General features: G+C 32.8%; 1 protein-coding gene across 1 annotated transcript; it reads right to left on the bottom strand.

The window, feature by feature from the left end:
• LOC110734401 (40S ribosomal protein S15) lies at positions 1 to 2,043 on the bottom strand. The gene is made up of 4 exons (XM_021914548.1): positions 1,925 to 2,043; positions 1,672 to 1,826; positions 1,506 to 1,563; positions 1 to 490 (listed from the first exon to the last, which is right to left on the bottom strand). The coding sequence occupies exons 1-4, from the start codon at positions 1,925 to 1,927 to the stop codon at positions 242 to 244; spliced, it is 465 nt and encodes a 154-aa protein (XP_021770240.1). The 5' UTR covers positions 1,928 to 2,043; the 3' UTR covers positions 1 to 241.
• Positions 2,044 to 13,589: the final 11,546 nt, after the last annotated feature.

The raw sequence follows: 13,589 nt of genomic DNA, 5'->3' as shown, positions 1-13,589 counted from the left end.
TTTTGGGGATAACTTCTATTCAATCAGAAACCAATTCCATAATGTGCACAACCAGCAGCAACGACAAACCATTGAAGTTCAACAAAACTTAATTCATTGGCATAATAATAGTATGATAAAAACACATTTAAAATCTCACAAAATTCATAGTACTCAGCGAGTCATGACAGATGAAATGTCGAACAAAAAACCTAGCGAGATTTAATTCTAAATACTGCAAAGATGTAACAGAATGATGTCTTCACTTGAGGGGAATAAACCTTGAAGAATGAGTAGCACCAATACCAGGTCTACCGTGCTTCACAGGTTTGTATGAGATAGAAAACTCTGCCAAGTAGTGGGCAATCATTTCAGGCTTGATTTCAACCTGGTTGAAGGTCTTTCCGTTGTACACACCAATGATGCTGCCTATCATCTCGGGAACAATGATCATGTTACGGAGGTGAGTCCTCACAGGCTCGGGCTTCTCGCCAGGTGGTGCCTCACGTTTCTGTTACAAAAACCATGAATGTTAATTTCCTCAAATTAAAAATAAGATGCAGGCCTGCAACAGATACAAATTACACTACTAGAAATGAGGTAGCAAAGTAAGAGGTCTCTTCAAAACAGAGGATTATACTACTTTACCACAATTAACAGCAAGATTTCATAATAGCTTCGAAATGCATTCAGAGGTTGAAACAAGTATCACTCGATACATTTGGAGGTTCAAACAAGCTGATAACTTATCATGATACCATGAGTAAAATTAAAGAAAATAAACAAAACACTTGCCACTGGAACAACAAAAGAGTGTTCAATCCAATAACAATAGCAAATTAAAAAACTAAGAACCATCAGCAATCGCATTCACCAATAGAAGCAACACAGACAGATAAAAAAGTTAGGCTACACTTCATCCAAAAATTCTGTTCTCAATTACATCACAGTGGCACTGCTTGTTAAGGATTCGATTTATCATTATACTCTTGGCTTAAGATTACGAACGAACTAAAACATCAAACAAGCACATTCATAAGGAACTATTGGCCACTCCAATTATCATATACCTATATCATTAAGACTCGAGGCTCAAAATTGAGTCAAAATGACAACTTTACATTACCAATCAGTAATTCCTATATTATAGTATCCGTTGCACTTAATCAGATCAGTTTTCCATGTATACTCCAATCAAAGCTATACAAATGTCTGGCATTCATATCATATATATATATACAATACAATTTTACAACATCAATAAACTATAGATCCAATATAGAAGGTATGTCATTCAATCTAATCACCATTTATACTCTTAAGATTGGAAGAATTGTAAAAAATATCGAACAAAATCAAAATTACAACAGCCTAATTGATACAATCCAAAAGCAATCAGACACAATCCAACCGCACATGAATCACAATTTGTAGCAACCAATTTTTACATAAATAAAAACATAATTCTAATAAATATAAAAAAAAAATCCACAAATCATAACATATACAGAGAAAAGAAGGTATACCGCTTTTCGGAGCTTCTTGATGAGAGCCATAGGCTTGCGCTTCAAACCTCTTCCAAGCCTAACAATCAATTCAATTTTATCACAATCAAAACCCAATTTCATTTCCAAAATCTCCTAAAAAAAATCGATCAAATTATTCAAAAAATGAAAAAAAAATCAGAAAAACCTTCTGCGAATACGAGCAGGGAAATGCTTGACGAGTTCATCAGTAGAGAGGTCAAGCAAAGCATCAAGGTCGATTCCACGGTAACTGAACTTCCTGAATGTTCTCTTCTTTGGTGCGGCTACTGCTCCTGCTGCTGCGACATCTTCAACATCCGCCTGAAATCAATCAATCAATCGAAAACAGAGTTACAGAAAATGATTTACAGAAGATTGAATTCGAAAAAGAGGAGAGAGGAAGAAGATGAAGCTTGTACCATGGTTGCAGAGGTTCGGCGAGGAAAGAGAGAGAGAGAGCGGCAGAAGATGTGAGGAGAGAGAGAGAGATGAAGTAAGGGGAATTTCTAGGGTTTGGAAAGGAGGTAGGGTTTAAATGAGGGTAGTAATAGTAGGGTTGCAATTGGATGGGCTTATGGGCTCAAATTGTGTTGTTTTGTTGGCCCATTTAAGTTGGTGGGTTCGAGCAAATAGTTTTGGTTATAGGTTGTAGTGGTGGACTGGTGGTGTCATTTGTGGTTTTGTGATCATGGGTTGGGTTTGGACTGAGGTTGGGTTAAGGTTTATTTGTGATTTCATTATGGTTATGCTGAAATTCATGGGATAGTCCAAAACAGGTTAGTCATAGTGACACGTGGCCCAATAATTTATTTGTGATTTCTATTTTGGCTTTCTGGAAAAAAAAAACTGAACACAAAGCGATCACGAAATGATTCAAGGTTGTTTTTAGATAAGGACATTAATGCAAATCCATAATACTTATCAGTATATCTTTTCAATTCAAGACGTTATAATTCGTCGATAAATTTCAGTCCAAAAGAACGTGACCTAAGCTTGATCAAATCTAATTATCATACAGTTTGATTGAGCTTCAAAACAAACAAATAGACAAGTCAAATAAGAAATACACATAGTGATTGAAGATGTATAACTTACAAGATCAAAGGTTCTCATAAGTGATACTTAAGGAGTGTTTGCTTGTGTAATCCCCCAACCCTCGTATTTTTAAATATTTTATAAATGAAATTTTATTTTATATATAATATTTATTTGTATTTATACTGCTTGAAATTAGTTTGGATATATTGTTGGAAATAAACAAACCTAACGTCGGCATGCCACTATGACCAACCTATTTTGGACGTATCAAAAAACACTTGATTGTTGCTGGAAATTGGTGGCCGACGTCAAGTATGTTTATAATATTTATTTGTATATATATTTTACAAATGAAATTATATTACTGGAAATTAGTTTGGATATTAATATTTAATTGTTGGTTGTTTTCTAGGAGGTGATTATTCTCTAGGAGACTTTTGAGTGATTAAAAGTGACACAAATAATTGTTTACACGACGTACATACATGTCTACTTCGTTGTAAGTAGTATCATATTTAGATACCAAGTGAAAAGAACTTAGTTTTATGTTTAACGAACACTTGAATGAAAATTGTTTGGTTAAACATTGCATTAATGCATATATGTACTTATGTTTATGAGACATGTTTTGGTGAATTGATTATGTTTGTATGGAATTATGAATGCAAGCATGTTAAATTGGATTAATTGTTTGTATGGAATACTTATACAAGCATATATTTATTGGATTGGTTTGATAATAACCACATTTGGATTATTGAAGGATTGGAATTGAATGGTTTAAGTGGAATGAATTTATTAATTATTCCATGACGTTATTATTATTTTTATTATTAATCAAGCATGACTTGTTAGTATGTTAAGTAAAAGTGGATTAAGCCAAAATAGTTAGGTGGGTTGACTATGTTCAACAATTTTGGATATTTTGAAATTTAATAGGAATTAAAGGTCAATTTATGATGCGTGATCATTGCTGACCTAAATAAGATTAAAAGTGAATTTCTATGTATGATGGTGTATGGTTTAATTGAATGAGTTTGGCTATTAATTAAACTTATAACCACGTAAAATGAAACATGGATAATCAATAAAACTCTGGAAAATGTGCACTTTTAGAGTATTGACAATTATGGGTTAGGGTACAAGGTGGTAGCCCGTGACTTTCCAAGGCTTGTTTGATCAACATGTCCTCTTTTCTTTTGGTATTTACATTTTTATTTTATAATGAGAGTTAAATGGGATCATAGCCTAACTTTGTGAGAATGAAATTGCGCCCATTCTAGCAGTCGCGCTATTTTTTATTTTAAATGGTTATTTGGGACCAAAATGATTTGGTGGATTGTACAACCTTGTCTATTTCTTACTCCAAATTAAATTAAACATAAAAAGTCAAGTGATTGGGATTGGTTATTGAGTACGTCGAGTTGATTGAGCTATTTATTAAGTGTGAAGTCTTTAATGAATTTATGTTGTGTGTTTACCTTCTTTAATTAGCTGAGCATGCTAGGTTTGGTGTGTTGTGGCTTGTATGTACTCAGCTTTGTTGATTGCGTGTTTTTGTGTGTATGTGTGTTTCCTTCTGGTCATTGCCTTCATCTTTCAAAGACCCTGTGATAATCCAATTATTACACCTGTATTATTGCAGAGCAGTATTGCATAGGTTAGTTTGATGATGTGAAGTTCAGGGATTTGGCAAACGCATTGTCAAAATATTGGTGTAATTGAGAGTATTCGTTTCTTGTGATGAACTTATTTATGTTTTGCTATTTCGTTTATGAATTGGGTTTTGAATATTGGTTTGGTTTTAAATAAGGGCCTTTTATGGTTCCAATTTGTAAGCTTTGACTAATTGTTTTCTTTAACATGTTATTTTAAGATTTAAGTTTGGATTTTTCGCTGCAATATTCTAATAAAGCCTTAACGTTTTAACACGTGGCGGTAACATGTCAATAGTTCTCCTCTATTTTATTTAAAATAATTGGTTTGAAAAGGGGAGAATTATTGAGGTGTTACAGCTTGTTTGGTCAAGAAAAGTTTGACTAACTCAATTCTCAGCTCTAATAATGTGAATGTTTGGTTGAGAGAAAAACATCGAGCCTAAACATTGTTTTAGTACTATGTTAATTTTTTTTAGAGAGAACTATTGCATGAAATTTAGGGGAAATGACTTATCTATCATAAAGTTGATCAAATAAACTACCTTTTGCTAAGTTTGTAAAAGCTAATTCTAACATATGCATATTATAGACACCTAAAAATGTCTCCCCATAACCAAACACGATGATGAACAACTACCTTTCACCGCCATCATTGGTCGAGTTGCGTATTGAATATGCAAAGTGCTTAAAAACATAGCCTTAGCCCAACATTTCATTTATTTCATCTAAACCAATCCAATTCCTACCTCATTTCCCCCAAACCATAGCTTATTTTCCTCTTTTCGTGTCCACATCACAAAGCCGAACAAAAATGATTTCATAGCCCCATAATTTTGATCCAAATATTATTTGGTTGGATAGGCCTTGAAATAAGCTTTCAATGATATATCATAAGCCCAATTCCGATTTAAAACAAAGAAGATATGAGCAAAACACTAAAACTCGGCCCAAAACCGACACCCTTACACTAAAACGGTCATACCTTAAAATATAAAAAATCTTTTGACCTGATTCTAATTGGGTTGGAAAGTAGACTTAAAGATCTTTCCAACAATATATTATATGCCTTTTTCGAGATACGGATCAAAAGTTATGAAAGTTTTAAAAACGCATAAAAACTGGAAAGTACCACGCCACGGTACTAAGTGTTGTGCCACGGTACCAGTGTCGTGACACGGCACTAAGATTTTCCCTGATTCTTTTCTTAACGCGCTTTATTTTCCAGAAACGATAGAATTTGGTACCATGCCACGGTACAAGTACCGTTACTAGTACCGTAACACAATACCTTTTTCTTCAGCGTCTCTCGTTTTTTTGGGTTCCGGACTGCATCCCTCACACTTCCTCTATAAATACGAAGCTCATTTACGAGTTTCGGGGCAGCAACATCAACTCTCTCTTATTTCCCTCACATTAAACAATTATTATTCTTTCATTATTCCTCCCTTAAGCACTCCAAGAAATCCATAAAATACCCGAAGTTTCGTACTTAAACCAAGGTGTGAAAGGTAGAATCGATTGAGGGTTTAGACCAAATCAATTGTAATCTAATTATTATTTAATTTATTACAATTTGATTTATTATTCTTTGAAGTTACTAACAATTTATTCACGAAGTAGCAATTTAAAGAAGTGCGATGTGAGTAATTTATTTACTTAATTACTCTTATTCTTTTTTTATATTGCTAGTATTATGTTTAGGTTTATTATTGTATTTTTGATGATTTGACAACATATTATGGTTAAATTGCTTCCAATATTAATGTTGTTCTATTGTATTGATTGATCTCCATATTGCATGTTTTAAAGGGAATATATAATTGAAAATCACGACTAATAAGATAATTTGGACGACCGATTTAGGTTCCTTTTTAATCTTGTTGTTTAATCAAGTGATCACTAATATATAGAATTATGTGTGCATTAATATTCAACCATTTAGCTTAATTTAGTCAAGAGCAAATTGAATCTTTTTTGTATGCCTTTGAGATCGCAAGAAATACTTTTCACTATAAGAATCGAGTAGAAGCCAATACGGGTGAAGTGTCTCCGTGACTCACTTCATACCATCATCCCCGATCCTCCTTTTGTGGTCCCGGGCCATATGGAGGTAGTATTCTCATGGATTATGAATGGAGTGTGTAACCTTCACTACTACAAATATATCATTTAACAGCGATTAAAAGTAACACTTAATAGTGGTTGATAACCCGCTGTCTATGAAACCGCTGTTATAGAAGGGGTGTTATTTTACAACGGTTGGATAGGACCACTGTTAATTTACACATTTTAATGTCCCACCTATTTGGGTTCTATTTTTCCCTATTTTTTGGCGGGAAACTTAGAAACTTACAATTATTTTAGCCTATGTAGGAATTGAACCTACATCTATGTGCAAAAGCACATTGCTCTACCATTTTGAGCTAATAGGATTTTATATACATTTGAAAACTTAAAGACAATCATAGTATATTAGTAAAAAATATAACAAATTGACTAGACTATGAACACGTATATAAATTGGTCACTCAATGGTGATAACAAATACTACATCTACCGCAAAAAATAAAGCCTCCTAAAAGACATGTAAATTTTTTATTATCATTTCGACGCTTCAATCTGAAACTTGCAATCAGTTTACAGATTTGGGGCATAAATAAAAACCATTAAGAAAAGCTGAGCAAACAATTTGGGGTAAACATAAACACAATTTCATTTTCCTGTTTTATCATTTATCTAATCACAATAGTTTTGTCTATGTTAACCATTAACCAAGTTCATGACAACAAACCTACAAGTAATTCACTTTAGACAATTGAGACATCACTTCAGACTAAAAGCATGCAAAATTTTCATAAAAGTAGTTTAATCCCATACCTTGGACACTTACTCATCATGTGCCACTCTAGTAGCCATGTCTAATTTACATAGGTGAAAATAATTACCCTTGCTAAGTACCATGACCGACTCAAATAATAATAATACACGTCATCAGCCAAAATTGTGTCCTGTTGCATTTCTTGAATCTAAGTGTCATAGATTAAAATTGTATTACATGATAGAATAACATAAAAGAACTCAATCACTTGATCACAATTTACAAGAGAACATGCTCAGATGTACCAATAATCATACACATCATACATAATAAAACTATCCTCTAAATTTCATTTTTGCTTTCATTAACGAACAAGCATATTAACATGAACAAGCAGTCATACTTATAGCTCTAGTTTGAGGCCTAGCCAGTCAAGAGAAATTAATTATGGATCAGTTCAAACACTACAAATGGACAAACTCTACAAGGCGCTTAAACTAAAAGATTGGAGCTAAAGCTGAAATTTGATAGCATCAGCAATTGGTAGTTGCCTAACCCAGTTTACCTCAAGTCAAGTTTCTTCCAAATTTGACCCTCAAAACCTCAAGTTTTAGCTCTTCGAAATAATCTAATTAAGCATGAAAATCAAATCTTGTCAGAAATAAATAGAAACAAAATGACAGAAATTGTATACAGTTACTAAAGAATTAATTAAGATATATTCTCAAATTCATCCTTCAAAAATTGTGAATTATCAATTACTCAAAACCCTAACTTTATACCAAATAATCAAGTAGAAACCTATCTGTAGATCTAAAATATAATGTCCAACAAACAAAATCAAACAAAGGTAACAATGGAAATTAATAGATGAAAAATCAAAAATCAGAAATAACTTATATAATTCTACTCTGAAGATTATACAACTTTTGCGGGCTTGTTAATACGAATGAAGCCTAAGGACTACAAGTACAATATACTTTACCGAAAGTCCAACCCGCATGATCAAATATGACTTGAGTATATCAACATAGAAAACCAGAAAAAATCCCTCAAAGTTAAGTGTTTAGTTCTAGGTTTTTATTTTAACTGGAATCACAATAACTTTCCAATAAATTGTATCTCAATCTAAGTGACTAGGGAGTATTTGTAATAAATTAACCTTCCTTGAAGTAAACCTAATATTAATAGGAAAGTTTTCCACATAGGACGATTGTACCTCAAATCTCACGCTTGGCTGGCCCACACACGAGCCAAGCAATGGGTCATGTCACTGCCAATTTCTTGTGCATCTAAGCAGCCTAAGCAACAAGGCAAGGCCTCGTAGCAAGCAACCCCTTTGCACGCACGGGCCAATACGTTGCTTTGCTTCGTGCGTGTTGCATTGTAGGCGGTGCTACTGGGCATAAATAAAATCAACTTATATATTTATCCAAATGCATTTCAATGAAAATAAAGAAGAACTAAGTCTGAATTACAATTTAAAATTTACTACCTATGTAATCTAAGAACTCAAAATAGGAACAAATTAAAAATAAAACAAAATTATGACAATTTCCTTCATATAACAGAATCTTTGAATGAAATATAATTAAACAAAACCAAATCACCTAATTCATAGAACACGAACCTTGCAAAAATTCTTGGTGTAATTGAATCAGAAGAAAAGCATATTGTTGAACTCTCCAATATGACGTAAGTGACTCGGATTGGAAGAAAATCAATATATCGAGAAATGATGAGAGCAACAGATCATAAGAAAAACAAAATTAGAGGAACGGTGTAGAATTTGGGAGAATAAGCGAAGAAACCTAATCTTCATAAGTTTGAAAAATGAATAGTAGTGGGAACCAAGAAGACTCTTTTTCTTTTTTCTATTTTTTTTGGTTTAATTGTTCATTTTTTTACACAATTAATTGTTTATTTACGAGTAAAGTGTTACATGATTTAGAGTGTATCAGAGAATTGTGATCATTTGATTTATTTCGGATGATCTAGGGTCGCTGCTTAGCGCGCCCGCGCTGAGGTCGCGCGTAAACCGCGGACCATTCGGGATCCAAAGTTGATTTTGAGAAATCGGAATGGCGCACCTGCGGACCATTGATAGTGCGCTCGTGCAGCGCGCCCGCAGTGTTGATCGTGCATAAACCGCGTACCCTACTGGATTCAGAAGCATAAATAGGTTGTAGAGGGACGCGCCCGTGTCGGTTTTGGAGCGCCCGCGCGGTGTTGGGTGGTCAGCCCATTGTGTGCGGTTATTTTCTCTACTTTAAATTTCTTTCGTTTGATCGAAAGAATATATAGTTTTTCAGAGACTGATTTTCTCCCATATTCTCTACATTTTTCTCTCAATCTTCTTGCAAACTTTTGTGAGAAAAACTCTTGAAATTTAGCCTTCATAGTGAATTATTCATTGTATTTCGATTTTAGTACTAAGAACAAAATTTGCTGTCAATTGTATCTCAAAGAGGATTTCCGGTTTAACCCAAGTACCATGTGGGGGAAATAAACCTCTTTAGGAAAGTGTATACACGCCTTTGACAGTGTATCAAGGATCTAGTCTTACGGGGCACCGGGATTTTCATGTTCATGTTGGTTGTTCACGACTTGGAGGAAAGGCAAGTTTGATCAACTTCACATTAGTGTAGTCTTTGTAAATATCTGTAATTTCTTAAACTTTGATTATACTTGATTGAAATACATTGTGTTGTATTTGATATTTACAAGTATATTGTAATCATATACTTTAGGTTTTGTTCCCACACATTTTATTTTAAGTGTTTTCTTGATTGAAACCACTGTAAACCTAACATAAAGATTGACTCGTTGTTAGTGGTACCCCATATTGTCCATATAATAGCGGTTTATTCTTAACCATTGTTGTATGTTTGTTTTAATCAGTAAAAATTATAAAAACCCCTTATAACAATGGTTGGAGAAGGAACCATTGTTAATTAAGTGTTGGATTTTCAACCTTTTGTAGTAGTGCTTCACGGGTCAATCGTTGTTGCCTTTTGTTGTCCAATATTCGTGGTTGTCTTAAATGATTCGTGAACGGTTTACAAGTTCCTTAAAAACTTGTTGGCGGCTCCCTACAATTATTGTCCCTTATCGTGTAATGTCAAATCCCACTTCCTATGACTGTCAAGCATATTCACACATGTTTAAGTAGCCGTGCTTCGAATGACGCCTACACATATATCTTCTTATTAGTCATTTTACTGAATAAAGTATTTATCATCCTACATTTAGTTACCAAATAATTTTACACAAATAGCTAAAACAAACAGCTAGTCAAACCATCTTACAATTAGATAGTCAAACAATTATTCATTGTCAAAAACGAAATCAGTCAAATAGTCAATGGAGTGTATCCTTCGGGAAATCAAGGAGTTAATATGATTAATAGGGAATTAGGGTTATAATATTAGTTGGTACAAATCTATATTTTTAAGAAGTTGATACAAAGCATATATTGAGAGATTTTGATAGAGAATATATACATAACATTCTCCTTCATGGGTTTAGAATATATTTTGTAGAAGAATATATTTATGATATCTTTATATATCTTTTTAGCGACTAATATGATTAGCCCTTTCGTTGTAAACCTGTATTATCAATGGAAATCACTCTGATTGATGATTTTGTTATTATAATCTCTTGATATCTTGAATATTATGGTAAGTATTATTATTATGTGAATATCTTTGATATTATTCTTATCCTAAAGATTTTGTGTATATTCTAGTGATTATGTTACCTTTTTAACCCTCTTTTGTATCACGGTAAACAACTGTAGTATGTCATGAATTTAATCAAGCTTTTTCTTATACTCCTTAAGCTTTCTCGAATCCTCTATGAAATTTCCAACATACTCTTTCTCATACCACTATCAATAATTGTGTTTTTAGTTTATAATTAAACTACAAATTTTGCACTATGGACACAGTGTTTATATAAAAAAAACAAAGACATGTAACACGATGATTTGTTTATCATATTTAATTGAGATTTTTTTTTGTTAAATTTAGATACGATCCAACTACGTACTAATCTTGTATTAATTAAATATCGAGTGAATAAATCTGAGATGTAGTAGTCTATATTCAAGCTACTAAAATTAAATAAAAATAAAAAATGCTTATACAATCTGCTTGATTAAATATAAAATTTTCCTAAATTGATCTTGATAAAAAGATTGCTAATATTAATGCAAATATAACCAATAAAACATATACGAAGTATGTAAAAAAACACATATGTACTCCGTAATTAATTATGTAGGGATTAAAGCCATAATAATAGGAAGATTGATAGGAGTTAACTATCATAATGTATTATTTCGATATCATTGAACTTTGTTATGGTAAGTTGTAGATGTTACGTACGTCAAGTAACTATAATTTCTAACTACGTTGTTGATATATTGATGTGTATAGCACGGGTGTCGTTGTTGTTTGACCATTTTCAACGATGTAAACCTTCCTTTATCATCTTTAGTTTTTTCCTATATTATAAGTATCTTTTTGTTAAATAAAAACGTTGTTGAAGTAGAAAAAACATGAAACAAAGGGAATAACAATTGTGTGTGCTATAAACGAAGTACGTAATACATGAGTAACTTCTGAGAATTGCATTAGTATATAGTGTGATTATGTGACAATCTTGTCCTTAAAAACAATGTTAGCAAAATGTTCTCATCTTCATGTGGAATATAACGATTCTACATACTAATAAAATAAATAATTATTATATTTGGTACTCATATTATAGTTTTAAGAGTCATGAGAAATTGATGATATAGTTGCTGACAATACTTTACATATATATATTTTGGAGTATAATTTTTTTTAAAACATTATAGTGGAGAATAAATGCATCAATTTGATTACCATGAAAGAATATCGTTTTATCCAGTTAAATAATAATTTCTTCTAAAGAGGGTTGTAAATGATTTCCTAAGAGAAATTAAATCGCCCACGGATTATTCATTTTCGCCGATGTTAGCCCCATCCTACCAAACCATGGAATGTCGCCCTTCCTTCCTGCCATACCATGCAACGCCACATAGCCCCGACCTATTATATGCAGTGTCATCATCGCAGTGACAACCACCAATCATACCAAAGTCAACTCGCCATGATTGGAACATCGTACCATCAAAGCATGTTAGACAAAAACTGACCCAAAAAATTAGTTTAGTCAGGCTGCGATCAAAGAAGTTTGTAAATTGGTCTAGGCCAGTTGAGGGTTACCCAGCCGGTTTTTTGTCGGGCTAGTTTGATCATCGATAAACTAGTTTTGACCAAAATCGATGTGACCTAGTTAAACCATGTTGATGGTCCAACCAGTTTGTCAGACCTTGATCGTTGGTATTGTTCTTATTCCGATGAGAAAAAATAACTGCCTCTTTTAATAATGGCTCTAATGTGGTGGACTATCCCTCGCCTTTTTATATCCATCAGTTCACGCCCATGGTGGGTTGTGATGTAGGTTAAGAAAAATTTTCTGGTGGAAAAAAATGGTAAGGGTGGTAAAGTCAATGGTGACTCGTTAGTAGTGGTGTGGTGGTGGCGGTGGTGATGGATTTGCGATAATGCTTCTGATGACATTAATTATTTTGGTGGTGGGGTTTGCTATTGTTAGATATCGAAGGAGTGTAAGAGAAATAGAGTGAAAGAGAGAGAAAAAACGAAAGGGCACTGGCGGAACCAGTTGGGTACAAGGGGGGACAGTTGTCCCCTCACTTCAAGAAAAAAAAAAAATTATAGTTAAAGAGAATTATGTGCAGTATAAGGAATAAGGAGTTGAGTTGGTTCAATGGTTTAAGGGCTTACAAGAATTATGTGTAGTGAGGATTTCGGCAAAGGTGTTTGATTTTATTATACATCTCAATATATATTTAAGTGTCCAAGTTTGAAAACACTGCCATTGCCTAAATTGGAATGAGAAATGGTTTAAATGTTAGGATTATCGTTAATTAGAAATCACATTTATGAATTATTTGATAATTTTAATTATATATGATTAAATAATTTATTCACAATTTTCAAATTAATTATTGACCGCTTTTAAAAAAATGAAGACTTGAAGGTGAAGCTCTAATTAATTTGATATTTTTTTTTTCAATTTTTTGGACTGTATAATTAAGAATTTTGGGTTTTTGGGTTGTAAAACTTATTTATAAGTATTAAGCATAGTCCATACAATTTATGTATCTTTAAAAGGTTTTGTCCATTTATAGAACGCCACCTTTAGTCCGTCCTCTTGGGTGGAATATCCTGGCTCCGTCACTGCAAAAGGGTAATAATAAATCAATTTACTATCAAATATAGAGAAAATCAAGTAATATAATATCTTGGGTGTTGTTTAGTTTAGCGATTCTCTAGTCGTAACTGAAAAGAGAAATATATCCAACTTTCAAAAAAATTAAAATCAAATCACATAAAAGTGACATTTTTAAAGGGTAAAGCAAATTGATTTTTTGGATATATTACACTACCTACAAAAAAATAGGAAAAAGTACTTCTATTGCCTTTAAAATATAGATTATAATATTCTTTATAT

Source organism: Chenopodium quinoa, unplaced genomic scaffold (genome assembly GCF_001683475.1).
Source record: "Chenopodium quinoa cultivar QQ74 unplaced genomic scaffold, ASM168347v1, whole genome shotgun sequence".
Taxonomy (NCBI): Eukaryota; Viridiplantae; Streptophyta; class Magnoliopsida; order Caryophyllales; family Amaranthaceae; genus Chenopodium; species Chenopodium quinoa.
The sequence above is the reverse complement of the archived record's forward strand: the minus strand, read 5'-3'. Positions and strand labels throughout refer to the sequence as shown.